This window comes from Mangifera indica, chromosome 10 (assembly GCF_011075055.1).
Source record: "Mangifera indica cultivar Alphonso chromosome 10, CATAS_Mindica_2.1, whole genome shotgun sequence".
Taxonomy (NCBI): Eukaryota; Viridiplantae; Streptophyta; class Magnoliopsida; order Sapindales; family Anacardiaceae; genus Mangifera; species Mangifera indica.
The window spans coordinates 3,927,234-3,948,350 of NC_058146.1; the positions used below are offsets into that span (position 1 = coordinate 3,927,234).

Consider the following 21,117-nt stretch of genomic DNA (forward strand, 5'->3'; position numbering starts at 1 on the left):
AAAAGCAAATTACAAGAAAAAAATAATAAAAATTTGCAAGAATCGTTAGTAGAGTCGAGCTTAACAAGATTTGTGCATCTTCGAGCGTGCACGAGCTCCAGCAAAAGAAAAAATGTAAAAGCAAATTTAAGTTTTTTTTTAGCTTTTTCTATCTTTCACGTTGAAATACTAAAGGGTATAAATTGGACGATGGGTGAATAAAATGAATTTTCAAACTTAAAGGGTAATCTTGTGATTGTAACAAACCTTAGGTGGAATAGTAATTCGGCCCCAAAAAAAATCATAATCGCTCGCATGTCGAGCCGGATGTGTAATAATAATACTGCTCTATTTTTTGTTTATTCTCACGGCCAAACCCCAAACACAAACAGAACGGAATCAGCGAAGAAGTAAAGTTTCCAAAACGTCGTACAGAGACTGAGTGTTTGCATTTTCAATAATGGACGATTATACGAGAGAAATGATGGACCTGAAAACCCTAGTCACTCGAACGCTTGAGAAGAAAGGCGTCCTCGCGAAGATCCGGGTACCAATTCAAAAACTACCCTCCTTTTTTCCGTTTATAATTTTTGTTCAGTTGTTTTTTTGCCGAGATGGTTTGATCAAGTTGAAAAGGGTGGAAAATGAGACTAATTAGGATTTTTTTTAGTTACGTTCGTTCGCGTATAATGTATTTAAATTGAGTAATTTTTACAAGTTACAGATCTCGTTTCTTCGTAGATTTTGAATATTTTAAAAAAATGTGCGCCGAATTAGCGTTTGTGAAGTTCAATTTAAGTTAGTTATGGCTGGATTAAAGTTGCGTGGAAGATAACTTCTTTGGGATGATGATAGGGTTAAAATTTCCAAACCGAGAGTTCGTTTGAAGTTAGGGTTTAACTGCTGTATGAGTAACGCTTTAACATGGTTGTTCGGACAATGATTTTGGAAATGTTTTAGTTTTGGAATTCATTTTCTGTAAATTCTGAAAACGGTTCTTTTATCAACTTTAATTAGTCTTTTAGACTATTTCTGAGGTCTTATTATTTTTTATTGTCTTATCATCATATGAATTCTCAGAGGGTAATTTCTCTTCTAGTTAATATCAATATTCAAATAGGACATAGAAATATAGCACCAAATGATGTGTCAAGAGTTTATTTGTGCTATATGGCTGTCAAGAGTTGTTATGTGGTAGGAACACATTCTGAACAATTTGTAGAATGTTAGACAAAGTTGTGGAATTCTTACTATTGGTTCAGATTACCCATTTGAAGGAGTGAGAGAAGTTGTGTTATGATACTTTCAGTGCTGATTGCCTGTGTAAGTTGCCTTTTTTTATGTCACTATGGTGGTATTACTTGTATGAATTAAAGTAGTATCCTTATTTAACTAAGTTATGTTTGCGAGGTTCACTATTTATTCGTTTAGTTAGTATGGCTTTCGGTTTTTGAAGAAACATATGCTATCACCCAACTCTTGTTCCACCTTTTTACTCAATTCTTTTGTTTTCTCGCTAGGCCGAACTCAGAGCTAGTGTTTTTGAGGCTATTGAAGAGGAGGACCAGGTAATTAAAAAGGAGGAAGGTTTGCCTCCTGCCTTATTGGGTAGTTGCAATGATCGTGCAAAACAACTTCATGCTTCTCCCTCAGGTCACTTTGCTTATATGAACTTTGTTATCTCTGCTTTAACTTTGAAAGAGTTATCGTTATTTGTTGTTGGGAATTTTACTTAACATAAGAGCTAATTTGTTGGTTTTTATTGATTATATTCCTCTTATAAGAAATTGTTTGAGCCATGTTTTGCACTTATTATATCCATTAGGATGACAATGGGTGAGTTACATGATGGTAATAGAAATCGCATAAGCCTAGTGGCTTGGTGCTCCTTGAATGATAAGAATATTACAAATTAAAGTGTACGTTTGTATAAAAACCAGAATTTATGCACCAATATTATTCTTGTAGGAACGCAGTTTTTAAGTGACTTGATGGAAAAGGGGTTGTCTTTAACGGTCATTTTACCACGATATATGATTCTTATATTACTTCAATTATTGCGGTTATCTTCCTCTTGCATTCAAATTTCAAGATGAGAGTTTTAGTAATATAAATGAATTACTAGTTTATATACTAAGGGGGCGTTTGGTTTGGGTAATATTTTATTACCAAAATAGAAAGATTACCTTAAAGATAGATTACTTAAAAAATTACTGGGTATAAATGATTACTATGTTTGATAAAATTTGATAGGTATAAATAATTATTGTGTTTGGTTAAAGGTAATAAAAAATTACTAGTAAATTATTTTACTTAAATACCTTTGAATATAATCATTTTTAAATATTTTTCATATTAATTAAAAATAAATTTATTTTTGTCCCAAAAAATTAATAAATACTAATATAATTATAATAAAATCAAGATTACTTTGGTAATCTTTAAATACCTAAGGTGAAGGTGGTAATCAGATTACCACCTATATTACCTGCCACGTCAGCATATGTAATAGAAAATTACTGTAATATTTTATTACTGATAAACCAAACAAAGGAATAAAAGATAGATCACCAAGGTAATCTTTAAAACCTATAACCAAACGCCTCCTAAGGAGATAATTTTTTGTGTTTATTTGTATTTTCCCCTCGATCTGCGTAATTCTCTTTCAAGCCCGGTACTTTCAATATCTGATTTTATACCCAACATGAAATTTTTGTTTGATGTAGTATATAAATATGGCACCGATTGTTTAAAAATTCGATGTAAGTGCTATTATAAAATTGAGAGAAATTCTAATTCTTTTTAACTTATGCTTTTGCTGATACTCATAGTTTTATCACTTTTATGACTATCTAACTGCAGGAAGGTTACTAACTGCACTAATATGTGAATACTTGGACTGGGCTCAACTGAACCACACAATGAAAGTTTATCTGCCAGAATGTAATTTGGTAATCAAGTAATTTTACAATGCATAGTTACAATGTGATTCATTATTACTTTTTTATTTTATATATATGTTATTTTTGTATATATGTGAATGAATATGTGTACATTTCAGCAAAAAGATGCTTGGAAAGCTGAGTTGAAGGAATTTAGTAGCAAAAACGGTTATGATCTTAACAAAAATGGCGATAGTGCTCCTTTGCTTTTGGATGTTCTTGAAGGGTTTTTGAAGTTTGAGGTATGATCTTGCATCTCTTTTTGAGCCAATTTTTTTTTTTTTGTTTTGTACTTTTTCTTTTTGATAGGAAGTCAAGTTTTCTAAGATTCAAACGTGTGATGTAGAACTTCATTGATTCTTGAAGTGTGAAATTTTGGTGGTTTTTTTTTTTTGAATGTGGTTCATATTCATTTTTTATTGTTATCATCTACAAAAAAATATAATGCAATTCATTGCTTTGTAATTTCTGATTATCTTTGAAAAAAGGCTAAAGCTGTAATGGGTGTGAACTAGTACTGGGATTGAGTTTTGCTTTGGCAAATGTGATCTGTGCAACTTATTGATAATATATTTTCATGTCCTTTAAACACTTAAAATTTTTCCATTGTTTTTGCAAGAAATGATAATATTTGTTCCACAGAATTCATCCCAAGCAAGGGCTACTGGAAGGAGACCACTAGAATCTGAGGTCTTGACCAATTTAGAGTCCAGGAATGTACGAAGACCTTCATCGTTATCTCTTGCTGGGGGCTTACCTCCACTGGGGAGGTGCTTGACAACATTTCCTTTTTTCATCCTCTTTTATTTCTTTCTTTCTCGGTTTTGCTTTTTGTATCTGTGTCATTTATGGCTAATATGTTTTTTTTTTTTCCCCAATCACAATAGGCCCCTTCCTGCTTCGCAAACTTCTGGTAAGTGATTATTTTATCCTGTATTAGTTTTATTTTCCTTTTGCTGTTTCCTTCTCTATCTGATTCTTTCTGCCATGTAGATAGGAGAGCTGGGTCATCCATGTCTGGTTTCAGGAAAGATGAATACAATTGGAGATATGACAGTGATGAGCTTTCAGATGATGTGATTCGGGCATCGGCTGCCCTGGAGAACCTTCAGTTGGACAGAAAAGCTAGGAATTTAACGACATCACGGCGGTTAGTTTCTCAACACCCTCTGAACCAATTTTTTTTTTTTTCTGGTTTTGTAGATATTAAAAAAGGTGAATTTGGGAAACTTCCATGGACAACTTTTTTGAGTGCTAGTGTGGCCTCATGGTTTGAGGAGATCTTTGGATCTTTAAGATACAGGGTAATATTTTCTTAACAAGGATTTTCAACAATTTTGGTGGTTCTACATATCTATTTGTTTTACATCATGCTTTTGAAACTGACATGATATGTATGGTGTTTGGATGACATTTCATTGTGTCATCTAATGCCATATTCTAAAGCCCAGAAGGTTTTATTATTAACTATGCAGAAAAGAACTTAATCAATAGACAGAATCTGTTCCATGCATAATCCTCCTGATCCTTTATCTTGTCATTAATATTGTCATCCTTTGGATTTGACAATTAGGTGTATTTGACTCTAGTTTTTGGTGCAATCACATGTAGCAAATCCACCTTATAACAATGCAATATGACTGTGTAGCAACTATAACTTCTTTGAGATCAAGTGTGATAATTCAGGTGTATAGGCCCTCTATCTGTTCATTTATTCTCTTATTTTTATAATGATTAGCCAAATCCCTTCTTCATTGTTATGTAGTAAACTTAGAGCTATTGACCATATGTGTGTAGCGGTGAAATGTTTCATAATTATCTGGTGGATTTGGTTGCAGACATGCTCGTGATGGAATCATAGATGACAATGGCAGGCATGATCATATGCAATGAAGGGCATCTTGTGTTATTACCACACATGTAGTTTAGTATGTATCTTTAACTTTCCATTGTAATGTTTTTATTACCATGAATAGTTTATGTATTCTGCCATCTGTTTTAATTTTTTGTCTGGGCTTTCAGTTTCTTACTTTTATGCCCCTCTGCATTCATTTAGAAAGTGTCAGTGCTTGTTATTCTACAAACTTTATCTTTGTATTAGTATATGCCGAAAGGGTAAATCAATGAATAGAAAGAAGGCCTTCTAGTTCAAGCTAGAACAACCAATTCAGCTTCATTTTAAATTATCCTCTGCTTTAGTGGCAGCCTTTTCTGTCTTATCTTGAGATTTGATGACATTAATTTTAAGTAGCGCCTGGAATTGACCATTTTTATTCCCGTAATAGCTTGAAAAACCCAAACTTTTTTCCTCGGTTAAGGCAATGCTAGCGTTTACTACAAATTTTAAATAAACACCTTGTAAAGAAATCACCAAAATCGTCTCTAGGCTTAGTTACTTTATAAGATTGTTAGATTATATACCATATTTTCCTGTCCTAAATAACATGCAAATGCCCCGGTCTGGTCTGGTATTATCTCGATAATCTCACAAACAATCCAGCATTTCAAATCGTCTCAAAATTTCTTTGATTTAAAAATAGATTCAACAAACAATCCATTGAGGGGTTGTAAAGATGTTCTGTTCTGAAGGAATTTTCTTTCTCTTCAATGTTCATCAATATAAGATACAAGCTTTTCCACATGAAATAACATAAAGCTTTCTTCTAGCAAACTGTAAAACAACATCTATATGTCAGTGCACAAATTCAATTACCCATAAAAATAATGTTGCCTGTTTCTCAAGCCTGGCTCCCGGGATAGAAACAGTCAACACCATTTTCCTTGACCTTGAAGTGGAAATTGTGTATCTTGTTCCTTGAGTTCCCTGGGGCATCAGATATTACCTTGTTCAAAACTGTCAACTGCAACAGAGAATTATTGTTAGAAACTATGGGTAAATCACTTGCATCATCAAAGTCCATAACGGCATGTATCTTCCATTAAATTTTTAATTTACCCAAGTAATTAACAGAACCTCTAATGTTTTAACAGATGGCAAAATTCAGTTTATGAGATTTAAAGCACGAAAATGTAACAGTTCCAGTGGCTAAATCATTTTGGATTGCCGATATTCCAATTATTTAGTTGGACAGGTCAAAAAAAGACATGCTCATTATAACCCTTTGCTGTAAAACAATAGGTTACAGTTTTCCAGAACTAAAGTTCTAGTATTCCATTCAGGTAAAGATTCGATTTTTATATGAATTTGCATAACAACACAACTAAAAGATGAGCAGCATATTTATGTTAGCCTTATGGAAACAACATATAAACCAATGCACATTAACATTTTAGAGACATATAAATTAGTATATTGAAGTTTCCTGGGGTATGCACAGTCAGTAAACAGCCATAACAATTACTTTACAACCGGCAAGTACCAAACATAATTGATATTTGGACCAATTCTATCTCCAATTTGTACCATACGAGTGCCAGAGGGAATTGCCATTACAGCTCAAATTATTGCTGATTTTTAAAATCAGCGTCCTCAATTGGCAAACGCAGAACCAGGGAACCAGGAAAACCGAAATAACAGTGAAAGTTAGAATTCCCTAGATACAAAATAAAATTTATTGAGTCAACCATTTCACAGACCTTTCCTAAGCAGTGAACTCAAACTAATGACAGAATAAGCCCACTGATAATAAACTCATATATGCATACAAACATACCTGACCATGCACATCAGCTGCCAAACCAGTAGCCAAAGGCTCTGTTTTTATCAGAATGTCTGCAAGGTACTCCATCTGTAATATAAACTTAGGCCTCTCCATGCTTGAATATATATCCTCATGATTAAGTGAGACTAAAGAACAATCCTGTGATGAAAATTAAGTAAGAAGCAAGAATTGGCATCACTCGACCAAAAGAGTGGAAAAAGAGTAAGAGGCTGAAGCTTTATCTTACAAATTCTGATGTTAAAGTGTGGCAGTAATGCAGGAAATCTAAGACATAATCTGAAGCACCATTAGCAGCCACCTCAATGAGAGACATATCATCTATCATTACTGTAACGTGATTCTTCTTGTCTTTCGGTAAGCCACAAATAATTTTTCTTATTTTCTCATACAATAATACAAGTCCACCTTGACCAGAATTTGCTTCATCTCCATCTAGTCATGTATCAGAGTCAAACAAGGCTTCTTGTCAATTAAATCATAACAAAATATTCAACAGTCCTCAAAGTTTTATCATTGACAAAGCGGAAGTAATGTACGGTCTTAAAAACAAACCAAGAAAAAAGAAGAAAGGAAATTCCCACCGGGAGAACAATATTTTAAAATAACTTAGCTAATATAGACGTTTGAAATCCCAAACAATTTGTTAACTCATGTAAAATACTTTCGGCAAAAACACTTTTACCTGAATTTTCTCACCTGAACACTGCAGCATAAGCATATCAAAGAAAAAGAAACGCTTACTGTCCCTCTGTATCACTAGATTGCACCCCTATAACCATAACATAACGAACATCCTAAAGTTAAAACACATTTATTATCAAAACTCAAACAAACAGAGGTATACACGCCCTAATACTTACGAGTTTACGGAGAATGCGGTCATAGTGAGAGAAGGAATTGGAGAGGGCAATAAAGATGATGACATTCGATGAATTTGAAGAGAGAGCGCGTTTAACGAGTTGGTGAAGCACGAACGAGCCGCTTGTCTCGACGCAGTCCTCGATCAACAAGACTCGCCCACTCAGGGGCCATGATTCGCTCTGTTGCTCTAACCCTAAAGCTTTGTCAAGCAGATTCAACGCTTGATTGTTCATTTTAGACTTATTTGAATTTCGATGGTGGTGCTGTGGGTTTAGGGTTCAGAGTTTTGCATTGTCTTTTTTTTTTTTTTTTTCCGGCTTCATCAGTGCAAACGATATGGGAAACAATTATAAATAATCATTTTGAAGGGGGTTTTAAAAAAAGTAGTAGGCTTTGAAAAGTTTAGCAGGTATAATAAAAATTTATAATTTCATACAGTATCATATATGTGAAACATTATACATATTATAATATATATTAAAATAATATGATATAATATATGTATTTTATGATATAATATCTATTAATGATACGAAATGATACATTTTAAAAAAAAAAAATTGATAATGCAATAGAGATGTATATAAGAAATTATAAAATTTTAAATATATTTATGATATTTTTTAGAATGATGATATGTTAATTAAAATTTTTTATTATTTTATTTTTAAAAATAATATTATATAATACGATACTCAATATAAAAAAATGAGAAGAAATGTTAAGAATCATGGCTTGGAAGAATTTTGATGAGTTCCATTCATTTTCCACAAATAAATTATAAAAAAGGTGATAGAATGTCATCCAAACTTTGGTGAAATGATTTTTTTGTTTTTATGTTTAAAAAGTTTGTTTCTTAATTATCATAATAAATTTTGTTAATTTTAATTACAAAATCCGTGAATAGATGATGAATTTACGAAAAGTCTAAAATGACTTTCAATAGATAGTGAAAAATCGAAAATATTTTTCTTTTCTTTTAATGTACTACTCTTTATGTAAAATGCATTTTCATTTAAAACCCTCCCCTCTTCCTCCTCACTCTTTGTCCACTGTACCACCATTGTTGCCACCACCACCATGTGTCCCATTCTACTCTCTCTGACTTCATATCTTCACTCCCAATCAAAACCAATGGTTCAAACTCAATCTCAATTTCCTCAAATTCATTAAGTTGCCCTAAAGAATCAGGCGAGATGCCTAGAGCTTACCACCATGAGAGATAGAAGGAGAAGAAATTTGTTGTTGGTTTGCTCCTACTGACTCCATCATTCCCTTCCATGAGAGTTTTTGGGTGTGTAAGTCTCCTTACTCCTTATCAAGAAGTTTCAATGCGTGCATCTTTATTTATGACATGGTAAAATGTGAGTGTACATGGTCACTAATTTCTTGGATGCAATATTTCTAATTAGGCACTCCGGCCACAGGACGTGCACAGTATAACCGTGGGGATGCATTGAAAAGAGGTTAAACCATCCCTGCACAAACTAGTTGGGAGCAATATAAAAGTTAGCCAAAGACTCTGGTGGTTAGCCACAAATGTAATCTCTCTGAACATTATCAGTGTAGCCACAAGTTAAACGAATTTTGAATTTTTCAGAAGGGTAGTTCAATATGCTAATCTTCTGAAAATGCTTTTCTGATGTTGCAGACACGGCCTTTGTTTGAAGATAGAAGGAAATTCTCACAGATGGCTGACCCAATGCTCCAAGGCCACTATCCACTGAGAGATTTACACCAAGCTCTTGCTGTTGCCGCAATGTGTGTTTATTTAGAGCCTAATATGCGGCCCCAGCTGATGTAGCCACTGCCCTTTCTAGTCTTGCTTCTCAAATGTATGATCCCAAAACCCAGTTACCAGTCCAGAGCTCCCCCACAAGCTCTTCCACCCTCAGAACCAGAAGGGAACAGTGACAGTCAGATAACTGAGAGAATTTAACAGATTTCAATCCTGAGAAATCGATAGGAACTGCCAGCACCAGGTGTCTGAATAAACCATCCATCCAATCAAGAAGAATCCTATCTCCTAGAATTTATTTTGCCGCAAAACTCTAATTATTTCCTTGGTTCACATTCAAGCTCAAATGGGTCCAAACTTACACACAAAGTATCAAACTGCTAACGTTTCTTTCAAAGCTCACCTATGTAAAACAAATTATAAATTATAAATTATTTAAGACGCCTCTAAAATGATTGTAATGGCATAATAAAAGTAATAATTATAGGAAGGATACAAGAATAAAAAGATTGTACAATTGTTTTTACTATGATCTCATCGATTCATCACACATTCACTTATTCTCTAGACAATATTATTATTACTTCTCTACTTAATGAACGGATGAACAATTAATGGATATATGAATTTTTGTATTGGTTCTCACCAGTAAAAAATTACAGACAAGTAAATTTTCTACACTCTGCCACAAAATATATCTTCCAAACCAATGGAATCAAAAGATGGATATATATATATATATATATAGGTATCAAATTATCATTATAATTAACCTGCATTTCTTCACTCTTGTACTTCATCACTGTTTCCATTTGTTTCTTTCTGCGGGCTGCTTTGGCTTTGCCCCTTGTCTGACAACTTTATATCAGCAGACTTGGCATCTGTTGGCGTATCTGTGCTAATAGGTTTTTCCTGTTGCTGCATACAACATAGTTGAATAATAACATGCATGGTATAAATCAATCCTGCTCAGCTTAATATGATGTTATAAACAACTTTATACTCTTCATTGTGTTAAATCCATATAAAGAAAGAAAAATCTTACCTTGTTCCGGTCTCGCCAGCCAAGTCCAAAAGGTCGAGCTAATAAACTAATCTTCCTTCCAGGCAGTTCTGGCATGGGTTCTTGATGAGCTTTTGAATCTGGCTGGGGAGATCTACAATGCCATACCATGCATCAGAAGACAGATTTTCTCCATAAAGGCACAATAAGCATAGTATCTAAAACACAACAGTAATCAAGTCCCTTCACTTGCATGGAACAGTAAATACGGAATAAAATGATGTTGTATAGAAGATAAAGACGGATAAAATTTTGTTTAACAATGAGAACAATAATGCAGGAGGCCATAAGAGAATCTAATAGAAGCAAAGATTGATTACACACCTTGGAGATGGCTGTGCCTTCAGTTTGCCGGATTGGTACTGCAAGGTAGCCTCCAACATAGATTCTGCCATAACCACTCTTTTTTCCATTTCTGCAAGCGAAGCCATGGCCTCTTCATACTTTTCCTGCATAAACACAGGTTTGATAACTTTCAAATATCCGAAACAAAAGACCTTAGACAGTTAATACTTTAAATGGCTGATTACCACCCCACATAACAGTAGACAGTTGAATAGGATTAATGTTAGAACCCCAGATAGTTTAAAGAAGATCAAACAAAGATGTAAGTTTATCATAAATCAAAGACTCTCTAGCTAGTTTACCAATATCTTGTAATAACTGTGTGTTAGATATCATTATCAGAAATTTCAAATTAAATTAAGCACCTGAAGCACTTGAGTAGCATGTCTCTGAGCTGCAGCCTCTTGCTCAGCAAATCTGCGAGCGTCTTCTGTTACCCTTTGTTCTTGCTCAACCCGCATTAACACCTTTGAAATTTTTGAGTGATCACAAAGTTTACACAGCGAGCCAATGTAAGGAGAAGAGTGATATTTCCTTAAGCAGATAGCAATTGAAAGTGAAGTTAAAAAAAGTACCTGGAGCATGGCACTTTCTTGCTCCTGCTTTTCAGCGAAGGCCCTCCTAAGCTCAGAAACCTCTTGCTCTAATTGCTCAACCTAAAGAACAATAGAAGAAATTAAGAGTGCAATATAATTGACTGAAGGAAAGTTTAGCTACTAAAAAAATCAACTATGTTCTCTGAATATTTTTGTGCACCTCATTATTTCAATTCACAATTACAATGAGTCCAATTTATATGCTATGAAGTTAAAACAGAATGTTTACATATTTGACAAGTTGAGAATTCCCACCCTAATACCCTAAAATATCTGGAAAAAAAAAATCACATTTATTATATATTCAATCCCTCCAATGAACACACACATAATGCTGTGCATAGCAAGTGACAAAATACTGTCTTTCTAAAGTCATACTAGCAAGAGGTTCCCAATAAAAGTAGGAGACTAAACAAAAGGCAGAAAATATAGTAAGAATGACAATAATATATCAAAACAAAACAAAACTTCCAACAGTTAAAACTTATTGAATGAACCTTAGCACTCAATTGCCGCCGATTGTCCTGCTTGACCATCTCCATCAAAGCTGTCTCCAGCTCTTCAGCTCTGACCAAAAAGGAAAGAAACATTCATGTAATGATCTAAAATTAGAATGAAAAGCCAAATGGATTAATAAACATAGATATTCCACTGATGAAACTTATTGCAACTTCTCAATCATACATGGTAGGCCAAAGGACTTCCAACGTTCCTGAGTACACCCCTATACCAATTAACCTCCAGAATTCATATTTCAGATTTTTAATTTGCAAATCTAGGTCCTTATTTCTAAACCCTCAGGTAAAGGACCTCTGACTTGCATGGAGAAGGTTAGAATTACTCGATAATGAGATCAATACAACTTTGTCATGAAGAAGCTAAGAATTATGATAAACAATTAACTAAGGATAGGCATATTAAACCACAAAAACAAAAGAACTTTTTGTACAGATGTTGTCAGTATCATAATAAGTTTTCGGACAGCATGTCAAAACACTAACCTGAGCAAAGCAGATCTTTTTTCCTCCAGTAATTTGCATAATTCAACTTTTAACCACACCACCTGCAATCAGCTAAAAAATTAAAATGAGTATATTATAAAAGAAGTGATTTAGTTTACCATCTTACTACAATGATAGAATTTTAAATTACCTAAAGAGGCATAAAATCTTTGCTTTCATGTTTTCAATCATAGGTATGGTAGGAAAGGACAAATTAGAAAATAAATTCAGAGTGCCCATTCTTACTCCCAAATTTGTGATAGATAGCTAGTGTAACCAATCAATCTAAGACAAAATTCCTAATGATATATTAAATCACAGCAAATTACTCAATTCAAGACTTCTCGTTTCACCCTCACATATACTGCTTCCATGGCCCCAAGCATTCATAACCAAAAATTACCAAAGTCTTCTTCATTCAGAGTTTATTTATCAAGAGAAAAAAGAAGTAACATCAATCACCGATAAATATTTTATAATCAAAACAACGTTATTCCTTTTTCATCCACATCAAATTAAAAAATGCAGATTTATGTAATCCCTTTCAAGGCGTAGTCCTATAAATTGACATACAAACTAGCCCATATGAGTCTCCAGCCATTATGTAAGTTAAACGTCCTTACCATGCATTAATATATAGAAAATGGGATTTTTCAACTTCTTTACTCTCAAAGATGGAGAAGTACATTAAGCACATAAGTAGGAGAAGATATATAACCTACCTGATCTCGAAGATCTGGAGCAGAATCTATCTCCACATCTGCTGTAAGGCTAATAAGAACTTCATCTGCATTTGTGGATCCAGACTCTGAACGAGATAGATTACCATTTGTCTGTGTATCATCTGTTCGTGCTCCTTTATTTGTTTCTATTAACATTGTCTTGGGATCCTGCTGAAAATTAAATAGCTTAGATGATAGACCCTGAGAATCCCTCCAAGCTTGAAGCCCCTTTGATCTTTCCTCAATGGCAGCTATTACATCTGGCCGATGCTTGTTTCTCAACTCCACTAATCTGCTTTCATTTACATTTTGGAAACCCATGCAAGCTGTCAATACAAGTTGACTGCTATCAAAGGTTGAGCCAGCCAGCGACTGAAGCAAAGTAACTGCATCTCCAGCATCCTTAGTTGTAACTAATGCAGGGCCTACAAGTAACTGAGCAAAATTAAGTTTCACAAAGCAAAACAGCCAACAGGTTTTATTTCAAATTCCGTTATACATCACTTGAACCCAGAAACTTGGATGTTCTTTTATCCAGTACCATATAATTCCATCAAAGCAAGTGCTGTTCTAAGAAGCATGACACGGTTTCCTTCAAAAAGCAGCACATCCCAGACCCGAAGAACTGCAATCAGGGAAAGTCTTCAGTTTATAAGGAAACTTGCAACTAAGAAATTACACCACTGTCTATTATGCAAACAAAAAAGCAAAAAATTGGTGAAATAATCAAGTGTAAGATCACTTTTTAGGGAACAAAATTAATCTTATGATGCTTTGTCAAAAACCAAGTTTTATATAATGAGGCTAAATAAATAAAAACAACAGCATAAAACCTGACCACTTTCCCATGGAAGCATGTTCATGAAAATGGAAAGGAACCACGGTCCACTAACCCATGCTACCTGCACTCCCAGGTAATCCAGATGATTGACTGCACCAGATATCAATGTAACATCACCAAACAAGATTCATGCAAAGAGCCATTTGAGAATATGCAAAATCAACAACAAACTAGATATATAAATTTAAAAACAAACCCAATTTAGGAAATCTCTCGCGCACCAACTCCTCAAAAACAAGTTGGTCAACCTGAAGACATAAAACGAGCCCATCTAATACCCATCAGTATTTGTACTTCTTCAATATGTCTTGTTGGAGGAGAAAACACACATACAAAAAACAGCTAATTTTTGGAAGGAGCAAGATGGGAACCATTACCTGAGACTCTATCATTTCCTCAGAGTAATATCCATCAAAATAGTCGTCAATAATGCCCATTAATGCCCTGAAAATTTACAAGAAGATGTAGTCAAAAAGGCTATTTTTCTTAGTTCAGAGCCTCTAGCTAACTGGAAAAAAAAAACAAGAACAATGCTTCACAAAAGAGGGGATGCAAAAGTTATGATTATAGTGTACATTTCAATGATCCTTTTGATTCCAGACTAAAATTCAAACTGGATTAGAACACTATTTATTCCTTTAGAAATATATAAATAGGCAACAAAGCAGTTATTGTCAAAACAATGATAAGAATGCAAAAAAATTAAAGAGAGAAAGCGTAACATTATGCATTCATTCAAGAGAGTGAGAAGCTAGTGACATAATGACGATAATTCAGATAAGTTCCTCAACCTACCAGAAGGCATTTTCTTCAGGCATCATCAGAAGTAACAGTGCAGCAAAGAAATTCATGGCCTGCATGGTAAAGAAATAGAAAGAAGAGATACCAGATCAGAAAAATCGCTTATTTGACTATGTAAAAAATGTATAGACCTGAAAATATTACATCTCAAGGCAACATAAAATTTTACAATAATTGTGAAAGAGGAAATATTATGCAGAACAGGTGTCTCATATAAATTTTGCATTAAGTGGTATAATCTTGCATGTACTCATAAACATTTTCACATGTGCTGCATTTAGGCAAAAACATAAGGTAGTGTTTCACCCTTTTTGCATACAGCATTCCAGGAATACCATGAACATGATTAGAAAACAAATAACCTACTTCAAAACATATACCTGACAGTACCCAACAGAAGGGTTGTGTCGAGCATATGCTGTAAGTAACCGCCTCAAAGCATTTCTACCATCATCATCCAGAGCAGGATGCCCTGGGAATGTTCGAGGCAAATCCTGCATTCATACCCTATATCAAACTTGGGAAACCTCAATGTGAAATACCAAAGAAACGAAAGTAGAACCCACAAACTTAAGACATTGAGCATCAAAACTGAAAATATTGCATCTGTGGTGACCTTCTCAATCTGCCCTTTCCATTTCTCGGGCATACAGACAGAATCTGTAGTTAAACTCTTGCTATCACTGTCAGACAGAGAACTATTTTCTTCTGTGTTATTGCCAGACTTAGTTTCGGAAGCAAGCAAATCCTGGTAATACTTCTCCACTCGGCGTGCCCTCACACCCACAAATGCTTGCCAAAGCTAAATTGAAAGCATCAAGGAATTAAGATGTATGTCATCCAAGAAACGAAACCTTAAGAAAAGTAGGAGAGAGCTCAAAAGTGCATGGCATACCTCTCCTCGTAGAGCCATTGGCACTCCCCCACGAACAAGGACCTCCAACTCTTCTTTCCAAGGAAATACAGATTCTAGAGGGGCTGCATCAGCAGCATTAGAACCAGCGGCAGGGGCAGTCACACTATCACTTGATGGGCCATCCTGAGCCGGATCTGACTTTTCCACATCATAAAACTCATCATCAGAGTCCTCCTCTGAAGCTACTTTCAAGGATTTAACCTCATCAATAGGAGTTGAAGGCTTCCCTCTTCCAGTCTCTTTGTTTTTAGATAAATTTCCTTTCTTTTTTACACGCATACACATCATTTCTTCAATGCCACGAAGTGATGGTCTAATCTCAGTCCATGTTAGGATCCTATGAGGCTTTTCCCTTGATGTGGACTGTATCTCTTCCTTTGCTTCACCATTTTCAGGGGAGCACTCAGAATCAGGCTTCTTGACACTTGCATCATCTACTTCAACAACCTTCTCTTGATTATCACAAGCCACTTCCCCCTCAGCTTCAGTATGCAATTTTTTGTTGTCTTCCTCAAAAGATAACCCATTAACAGGCAACTGAGCCAACTCTGCTTGCCGCTCCAAGAAGCTCTTCCACCTGTCTGATCTTTCCTCCTCTTCCTCCTAGTACCATGTATATAAACAGAATATGTCAGTTTCTTAACCACTTCTTCAGTTATGACCTCATAAACCAAATTGTCTCATGGTCAAATCTCCAGTACTTAGTATGGTACTTTTTTGCAACTATTACTCATCAAAAAGCCGTTCACTGTTACTTAGAAAACTATAAATAAATAAATTTCTCAGAAATTTCTTTTGCCATCTCTGTAGCACTAAAATCCCAAACAATCAATTAAAACCCCAGAAAATATACAAAAATAACGATAAATTTGACAAAAGAAATAAGCGTAGGCAGAAAAAGACCTTGTAAATATTTGCATACTCTCTATATCTTTGTACATGCTGCGGTCTCACTGCAAACCCATAAGTATCCCTGCCAAACCAAAACTTATTTCTTTTAATTCCATGAAACAGTGGAGTCTAATTTTCAGCATGAAAGCCCACAATAGAATCTCAATCGAGTATTCATCAATATAAAACTCCGAACTAAGACCATCAATTATAAACCAAACGAAGACCATCAATTATAAACCAAACGCTACAAAAATTTACGCAGAAACCCAATTCCAATTACCTACAATCGACCTCTAAAAAGCTCCGATTCGCATAAGTCAACATATTACCCTCATTACCACAACTCTACTTCCCAAATCACTTGCCATTTCGGTCTAAATTTACTGGAAACCATGCCACATTCCACACAATCCTAAGAGAAGCCAATACGCCAACCTCCACTAACACTAATTAAATCCAATCAAATAAAAAACAATGTAATCGAGATCACTAATCCACTTTCAAGATCTACGCAAATCAAAGTACAATGGCGGCTGATTCGAGTAAACATACACGACAAAATGTAGCACAAAGCACAAAAAATCCTCAGAAGTTTCCAAGAATCAGTCCAAACTAAAAAAAAAAAAAAATCAAAGCGACGGAAGGAAAAAAAATCAGTTAAAATGGGCAGACAATAACAGAAAATCTAAGGAAACTATCAACAAGCACGCATAAATCGGAGTCAAAGAGTCAAAATTATTAATGATAAAGTAACGATCGATATGATCAAAGCCGCAAACACATTGTGTGTGGGTGTGTTTTTTTCATATGAAAGAATGATAAGAGAAAAAAATGAAATTGAAAACGAAAACCCTAGGAAAAGATGACGCGTGGCGAGAGGAGAGAAACGGCGGTGGTGAACATTAATACACACAAATATCCCTACACACATGCATAGATACCTCTTGGTGACGAGCGGATTAATAGGCTTGGTGGCGGTGACGGTCTTCATTTAGGATAACGCGTATGGATTTGATTGGTCCGTCAGTTACGAACCAACAGGTTTTTGACGAAAGATGCAGCGAACTCCTTGATTTTCTACAACTGAAATGAGGGAGAGAGAGAGAGAGAGAGGAGTCCCTGACCGAGTGAGTGCGGTTTGGTGTAACGCAGAGAGAAACGAAGGACACGTCACATCCAAAGGGCGAGATTAACGTTGCATTATCATCATGTGTGTGTGAATTTTTTTCATTTCTTCGCACGGAGTTCCATAAGAAGAAAAATATATAGAAAAGAGCCAGGGAGATTGACAGTGATGAACCTTAATTAAGTTAATTAAGCCTGTCATTATCCTTAAAATATATGCAAGTTGTAACAATAATTCAAAAGAATTTATTTTATTAAATAATATTTTTATTATTATTCAAGAGATTTTTGTTATTTTAGAAAATTCAAAAATGTTTTTATTATTTTTCGTTGGAATTAATCTGAGCAAATTATGAAAAATTGGATGGGAGGTGAAAGTTACTTGTAATGATGTCGATGTCGGCAATGGTGTTGAAAATGACAAAATTAAAAACAAAATTGAAAGCTTAACGCATGAGGCTGCATATTGATCATGATCCTATCTACGAAAAAAATTGTAATAAAAATACTATAGCCCACCCAAGTTTTAATATCATCGCGAAAACATGCTTATAATTGTTTAAAAACATAAATATCCACCAACATATTAATTTTTATTAGAATTTTTTATTAAAATTAAGAGTAAAATTATTATTTTATCATTAAACTTAAAAAACCTAAAAATTTATAATTTTTTTTAATTTAGAAAATTAATAATTTTCTTTTTGATTAAACTTTGAAAAACCGTATTTTTTTTTTAGGGTTTCAATTTTTCAGGTAATCCACCAGAATCCGATCATCGTGGAGAAGGTACTTCTTCTTCGTCGAATCCTTCATCGACGCTTCTTCTCCCCATTGGTTGGATTCTATTGAGCTATCAGATTCTAGTAGGTCAACTGAAAAATTAAAACCTCAAAGGAATTGTAACTTTTCAAAGTTTAATCATAAGAGAAAATTATTAGTTTTTAAAACTAACTTAAAAAAATGATATAATTTTTTAGAGTTTTAAGGTTTATGATAAAATAACAATTTTATCTCTGTCTCTGATAAAAAATTTTAACAGAAATTAGTTCCTGAATAAATATTTAGCTTTATGGCCTATCATAGGTATCCTTATAATTTCGACTAAATCTTGGGTGGTAAATACTCCATTGGCCTAATAAAAAACTAAATCAACGCAACATGCTTCAGTTTGTCACCTCAATGGGTGCAGATTCACCCCATTTTAGGGTCAAACGTGCCATAATTTTCAGTACTATTTTTAGAGCTACAAAAGGTGCACCTTTTTGTCATGACCATTGGGAAAAATAAACCATATCAAATTATATAATAACATTATAAAATTTGCAATGCTATTTAATTTCAGGTATTTGAAGTGCTTTATGCATTTATTTTCTTTAAACATCTTTAATAATTCACATAAAACTAGTGTAATTGATTCACATTTATTTTTGTTATCATAATCTTTTTTATAAGGCCAAACATCTTATTCCCACCCAAGGTTTGATCTATTTTCAAATTCTTACTTACAAAATTTCAAAAACCTAAATACTCATTCGTCATTTAAATTTTTCTAAAATTTGTTGTTAATTATAAGGGTAAAAATGTTATTTAATTAATAATATTAAAACATAAAATTTTATCCTCTTTAATTTAAAAAATTAATAATTTATTTCATTTAAAAGTTTAAAAAGTTACATTTTTTTTCCCTAGAGTTTCATTCGTTCACCTTTTTTCTTTGACTACCGTTTTTCGACCAACCTCCTATTTGTTGGTGCTCCCTTCTACCTCCAAGATGAAAATGCAACCACTAAGGCAACTATTTGAAACGGTGTCATTGAAGATCCTTGGGTGGGAATAAGTCTTTTGGATTGTACTTTTCTATCTTAATAATTGGTCTAAAAACAATATGTCACCTCTAGGGCTGGATTCGAGCCGAGTCGAGTTCGGCTCGCAGCCAGCTCGGGCTCAGCTCGGCTCGTTTTCAGCTCAGTTCATTTACGGCTCGGCTCGACTCATTTTTTATATCAAAACGACATCGTTTTGTATACATATATGGATCAAAACGATGTCATTTTGTATAAAAAAATTTTAAAAAAAATCTATCGAGTCAACTCGAGTTTGATCGAGCCGAGCAGAGCCTGGCTCATTTCAGGCTCGGTTCGAGTCCAGCCCCGATCACCTCATATACATTATATGTTTTCACTCAACACCTAACTTAAATAAAAATAATCATGACATAACATTAAAAAGTTAAATTAATATATTAATCTTAACTATTTTACCTTTAAAAATTAATATATCATCTCAAATTTAAAAAAAAAAATTTAAATCCTTATAGACAACAGATTTATTTAAAGTTTTCTTTTTCTCTTTCACTTTTATCATTTTCTCCTTAAGCACCAAGCTACCACTCGTTCATTCCTTTTACTCTAACAAGCACTTGAAACTCCTAACCTCGCAAGCCACTTTCTCCTATATCGGTTAGATCAACATTATTGTAAAAAGTACAACTATAGTCTTTTGTCTTCTTTATACTCCCTTATCATTTAAATTCAAAACCCATCAAAAGTCTTTCACTCCAATATAAAGGTGACACTTCATGGACTCCCTCTACAACGTGACAATTAGAATTTTAAATTTAATTTTTTTCAAAATTTTTAAATAATAAAATTTTTATTTTATTTTACTAGTGTTATTTTTAAAATATAAATTAATTTTGAATACGAAAGTGTGATTTATATAATAAAGTGATAAAAAATGTAATTATCTCTATATTATCCAGTGAAACAAAAAGCATAAAAAAAAAAAAAAAAAGGTTTTGCGCGAAATGGGAAAGCAGGTAAAAAGGAGAAAAAGTGTAGTTCCGCAGTAGTGGTGTTATGGGCATTGTAATCCGTAAGGTTGATGATTATGCTTTTTTCTTGTGACAGCACAGTGTTACTTAGAAGAAACCAGGTTCAAGGCATAAAATGAGCACATTCTCTAGTGCCCAATTAACTTGCTGTTTAAGGTTCTATAATTATTGAATTCAATGTTGGGGTGGATTCGAGCGGACCTCAATTGCCAATTTGGCTCAATTGAACTTGATTTAGATAAGTTTGAGTTTAAGCTCAAGCATAACGAGTTTTGTATTATCAAGTTTAAATTTGAATTTAAATATTTGGTTTGTCGAACTCACGAATTTAGAAGAATTCAAATTAAAGTTGACAAAAATGATATTGTTTTAACTAATTTGTATCAATATAACGCCATTTTAGGTGATTTTAACTTGATTATAGTATCGTATCAAACTCAACTCAATATTATAGCAAAACTCAAGCTTGACTCTCTTTAAGTTGAGCCAAACTTAAACTTGTCTAAGTTTAAGCTTAGGTTGATTTGAATTAACCTCTAATTCGATACGTAAATGTCATTCACTCAATCACTCTCAATTGAATACAACAACATATTGACCATACATTCTCCACATATTCCTCCTCCATTTAAACTTCAAGGCCTCTCTCTTTTGAGTACATCTTTAACCTATAAATTTGATAAGATTGTGGATAAAATTTATTAGGAGTGTGTATAGTCTGATTTTGTGTGGTTTACAGACTTTTTCACATCAAAATTAAAAAAAAGTATGAAA

The 21,117-nt window shown here is 33.9% G+C and overlaps 3 protein-coding genes across 5 annotated transcripts; 1 reads left to right on the forward strand and 2 right to left on the reverse strand.

The window, feature by feature from the left end:
* The first annotated feature begins 312 nt into the window (after positions 1-312).
* On the forward strand, positions 313-5,097 carry LOC123228024 (protein TONNEAU 1a-like). Its single transcript, XM_044653211.1, has 8 exons — positions 313-526; positions 1,500-1,632; positions 2,842-2,930; positions 3,041-3,163; positions 3,564-3,691; positions 3,809-3,834; positions 3,915-4,071; positions 4,760-5,097. The coding sequence occupies exons 1-8, from the start codon at positions 440-442 to the stop codon at positions 4,812-4,814; spliced, it is 798 nt and encodes a 265-aa protein (XP_044509146.1). The 5' UTR covers positions 313-439; the 3' UTR covers positions 4,815-5,097.
* A 326-nt stretch (positions 5,098-5,423) lies between these two features.
* On the reverse strand, positions 5,424-7,801 carry LOC123227133 (elongator complex protein 6). Its single transcript, XM_044651820.1, has 5 exons — positions 7,465-7,801; positions 7,301-7,373; positions 6,831-7,036; positions 6,596-6,742; positions 5,424-5,782 (listed from the first exon to the last, which is right to left on the reverse strand). Exons 1-5 carry the CDS (start codon positions 7,696-7,698, stop codon positions 5,660-5,662), a joined length of 783 nt encoding a protein of 260 aa, XP_044507755.1. The 5' UTR covers positions 7,699-7,801; the 3' UTR covers positions 5,424-5,659.
* A 1,095-nt stretch (positions 7,802-8,896) lies between these two features.
* LOC123227644 (TBC1 domain family member 9B-like) lies at positions 8,897-17,650 on the reverse strand. 3 transcript variants are annotated; one of them, XM_044652735.1, is made up of 19 exons: positions 17,324-17,649; positions 16,392-16,461; positions 15,468-16,091; positions 15,189-15,374; positions 14,953-15,066; positions 14,567-14,625; positions 14,149-14,215; positions 13,968-14,019; positions 13,769-13,861; positions 13,472-13,555; positions 12,931-13,355; positions 12,209-12,270; positions 11,705-11,774; positions 11,187-11,267; positions 10,977-11,078; positions 10,591-10,715; positions 10,249-10,360; positions 9,977-10,121; positions 8,897-9,606 (listed from the first exon to the last, which is right to left on the reverse strand). In XM_044652735.1, exons 1-18 carry the CDS (start codon positions 17,371-17,373, stop codon positions 9,987-9,989), a joined length of 2,511 nt encoding a protein of 836 aa, XP_044508670.1. In that variant the 5' UTR covers positions 17,374-17,649; the 3' UTR covers positions 8,897-9,606; positions 9,977-9,986. The 3 variants fall into 3 exon arrangements, with proteins under 3 accessions (XP_044508670.1, XP_044508671.1, XP_044508669.1); XM_044652736.1 differs by lacking the exon at positions 8,897-9,606 and adding an exon at positions 16,663-16,828 and having other exon boundaries at positions 9,761-10,121; positions 17,324-17,650; XM_044652734.1 differs by lacking the exon at positions 8,897-9,606 and having other exon boundaries at positions 9,761-10,121.
* Between the last annotated feature and the right edge of the window lie 3,467 nt (positions 17,651-21,117).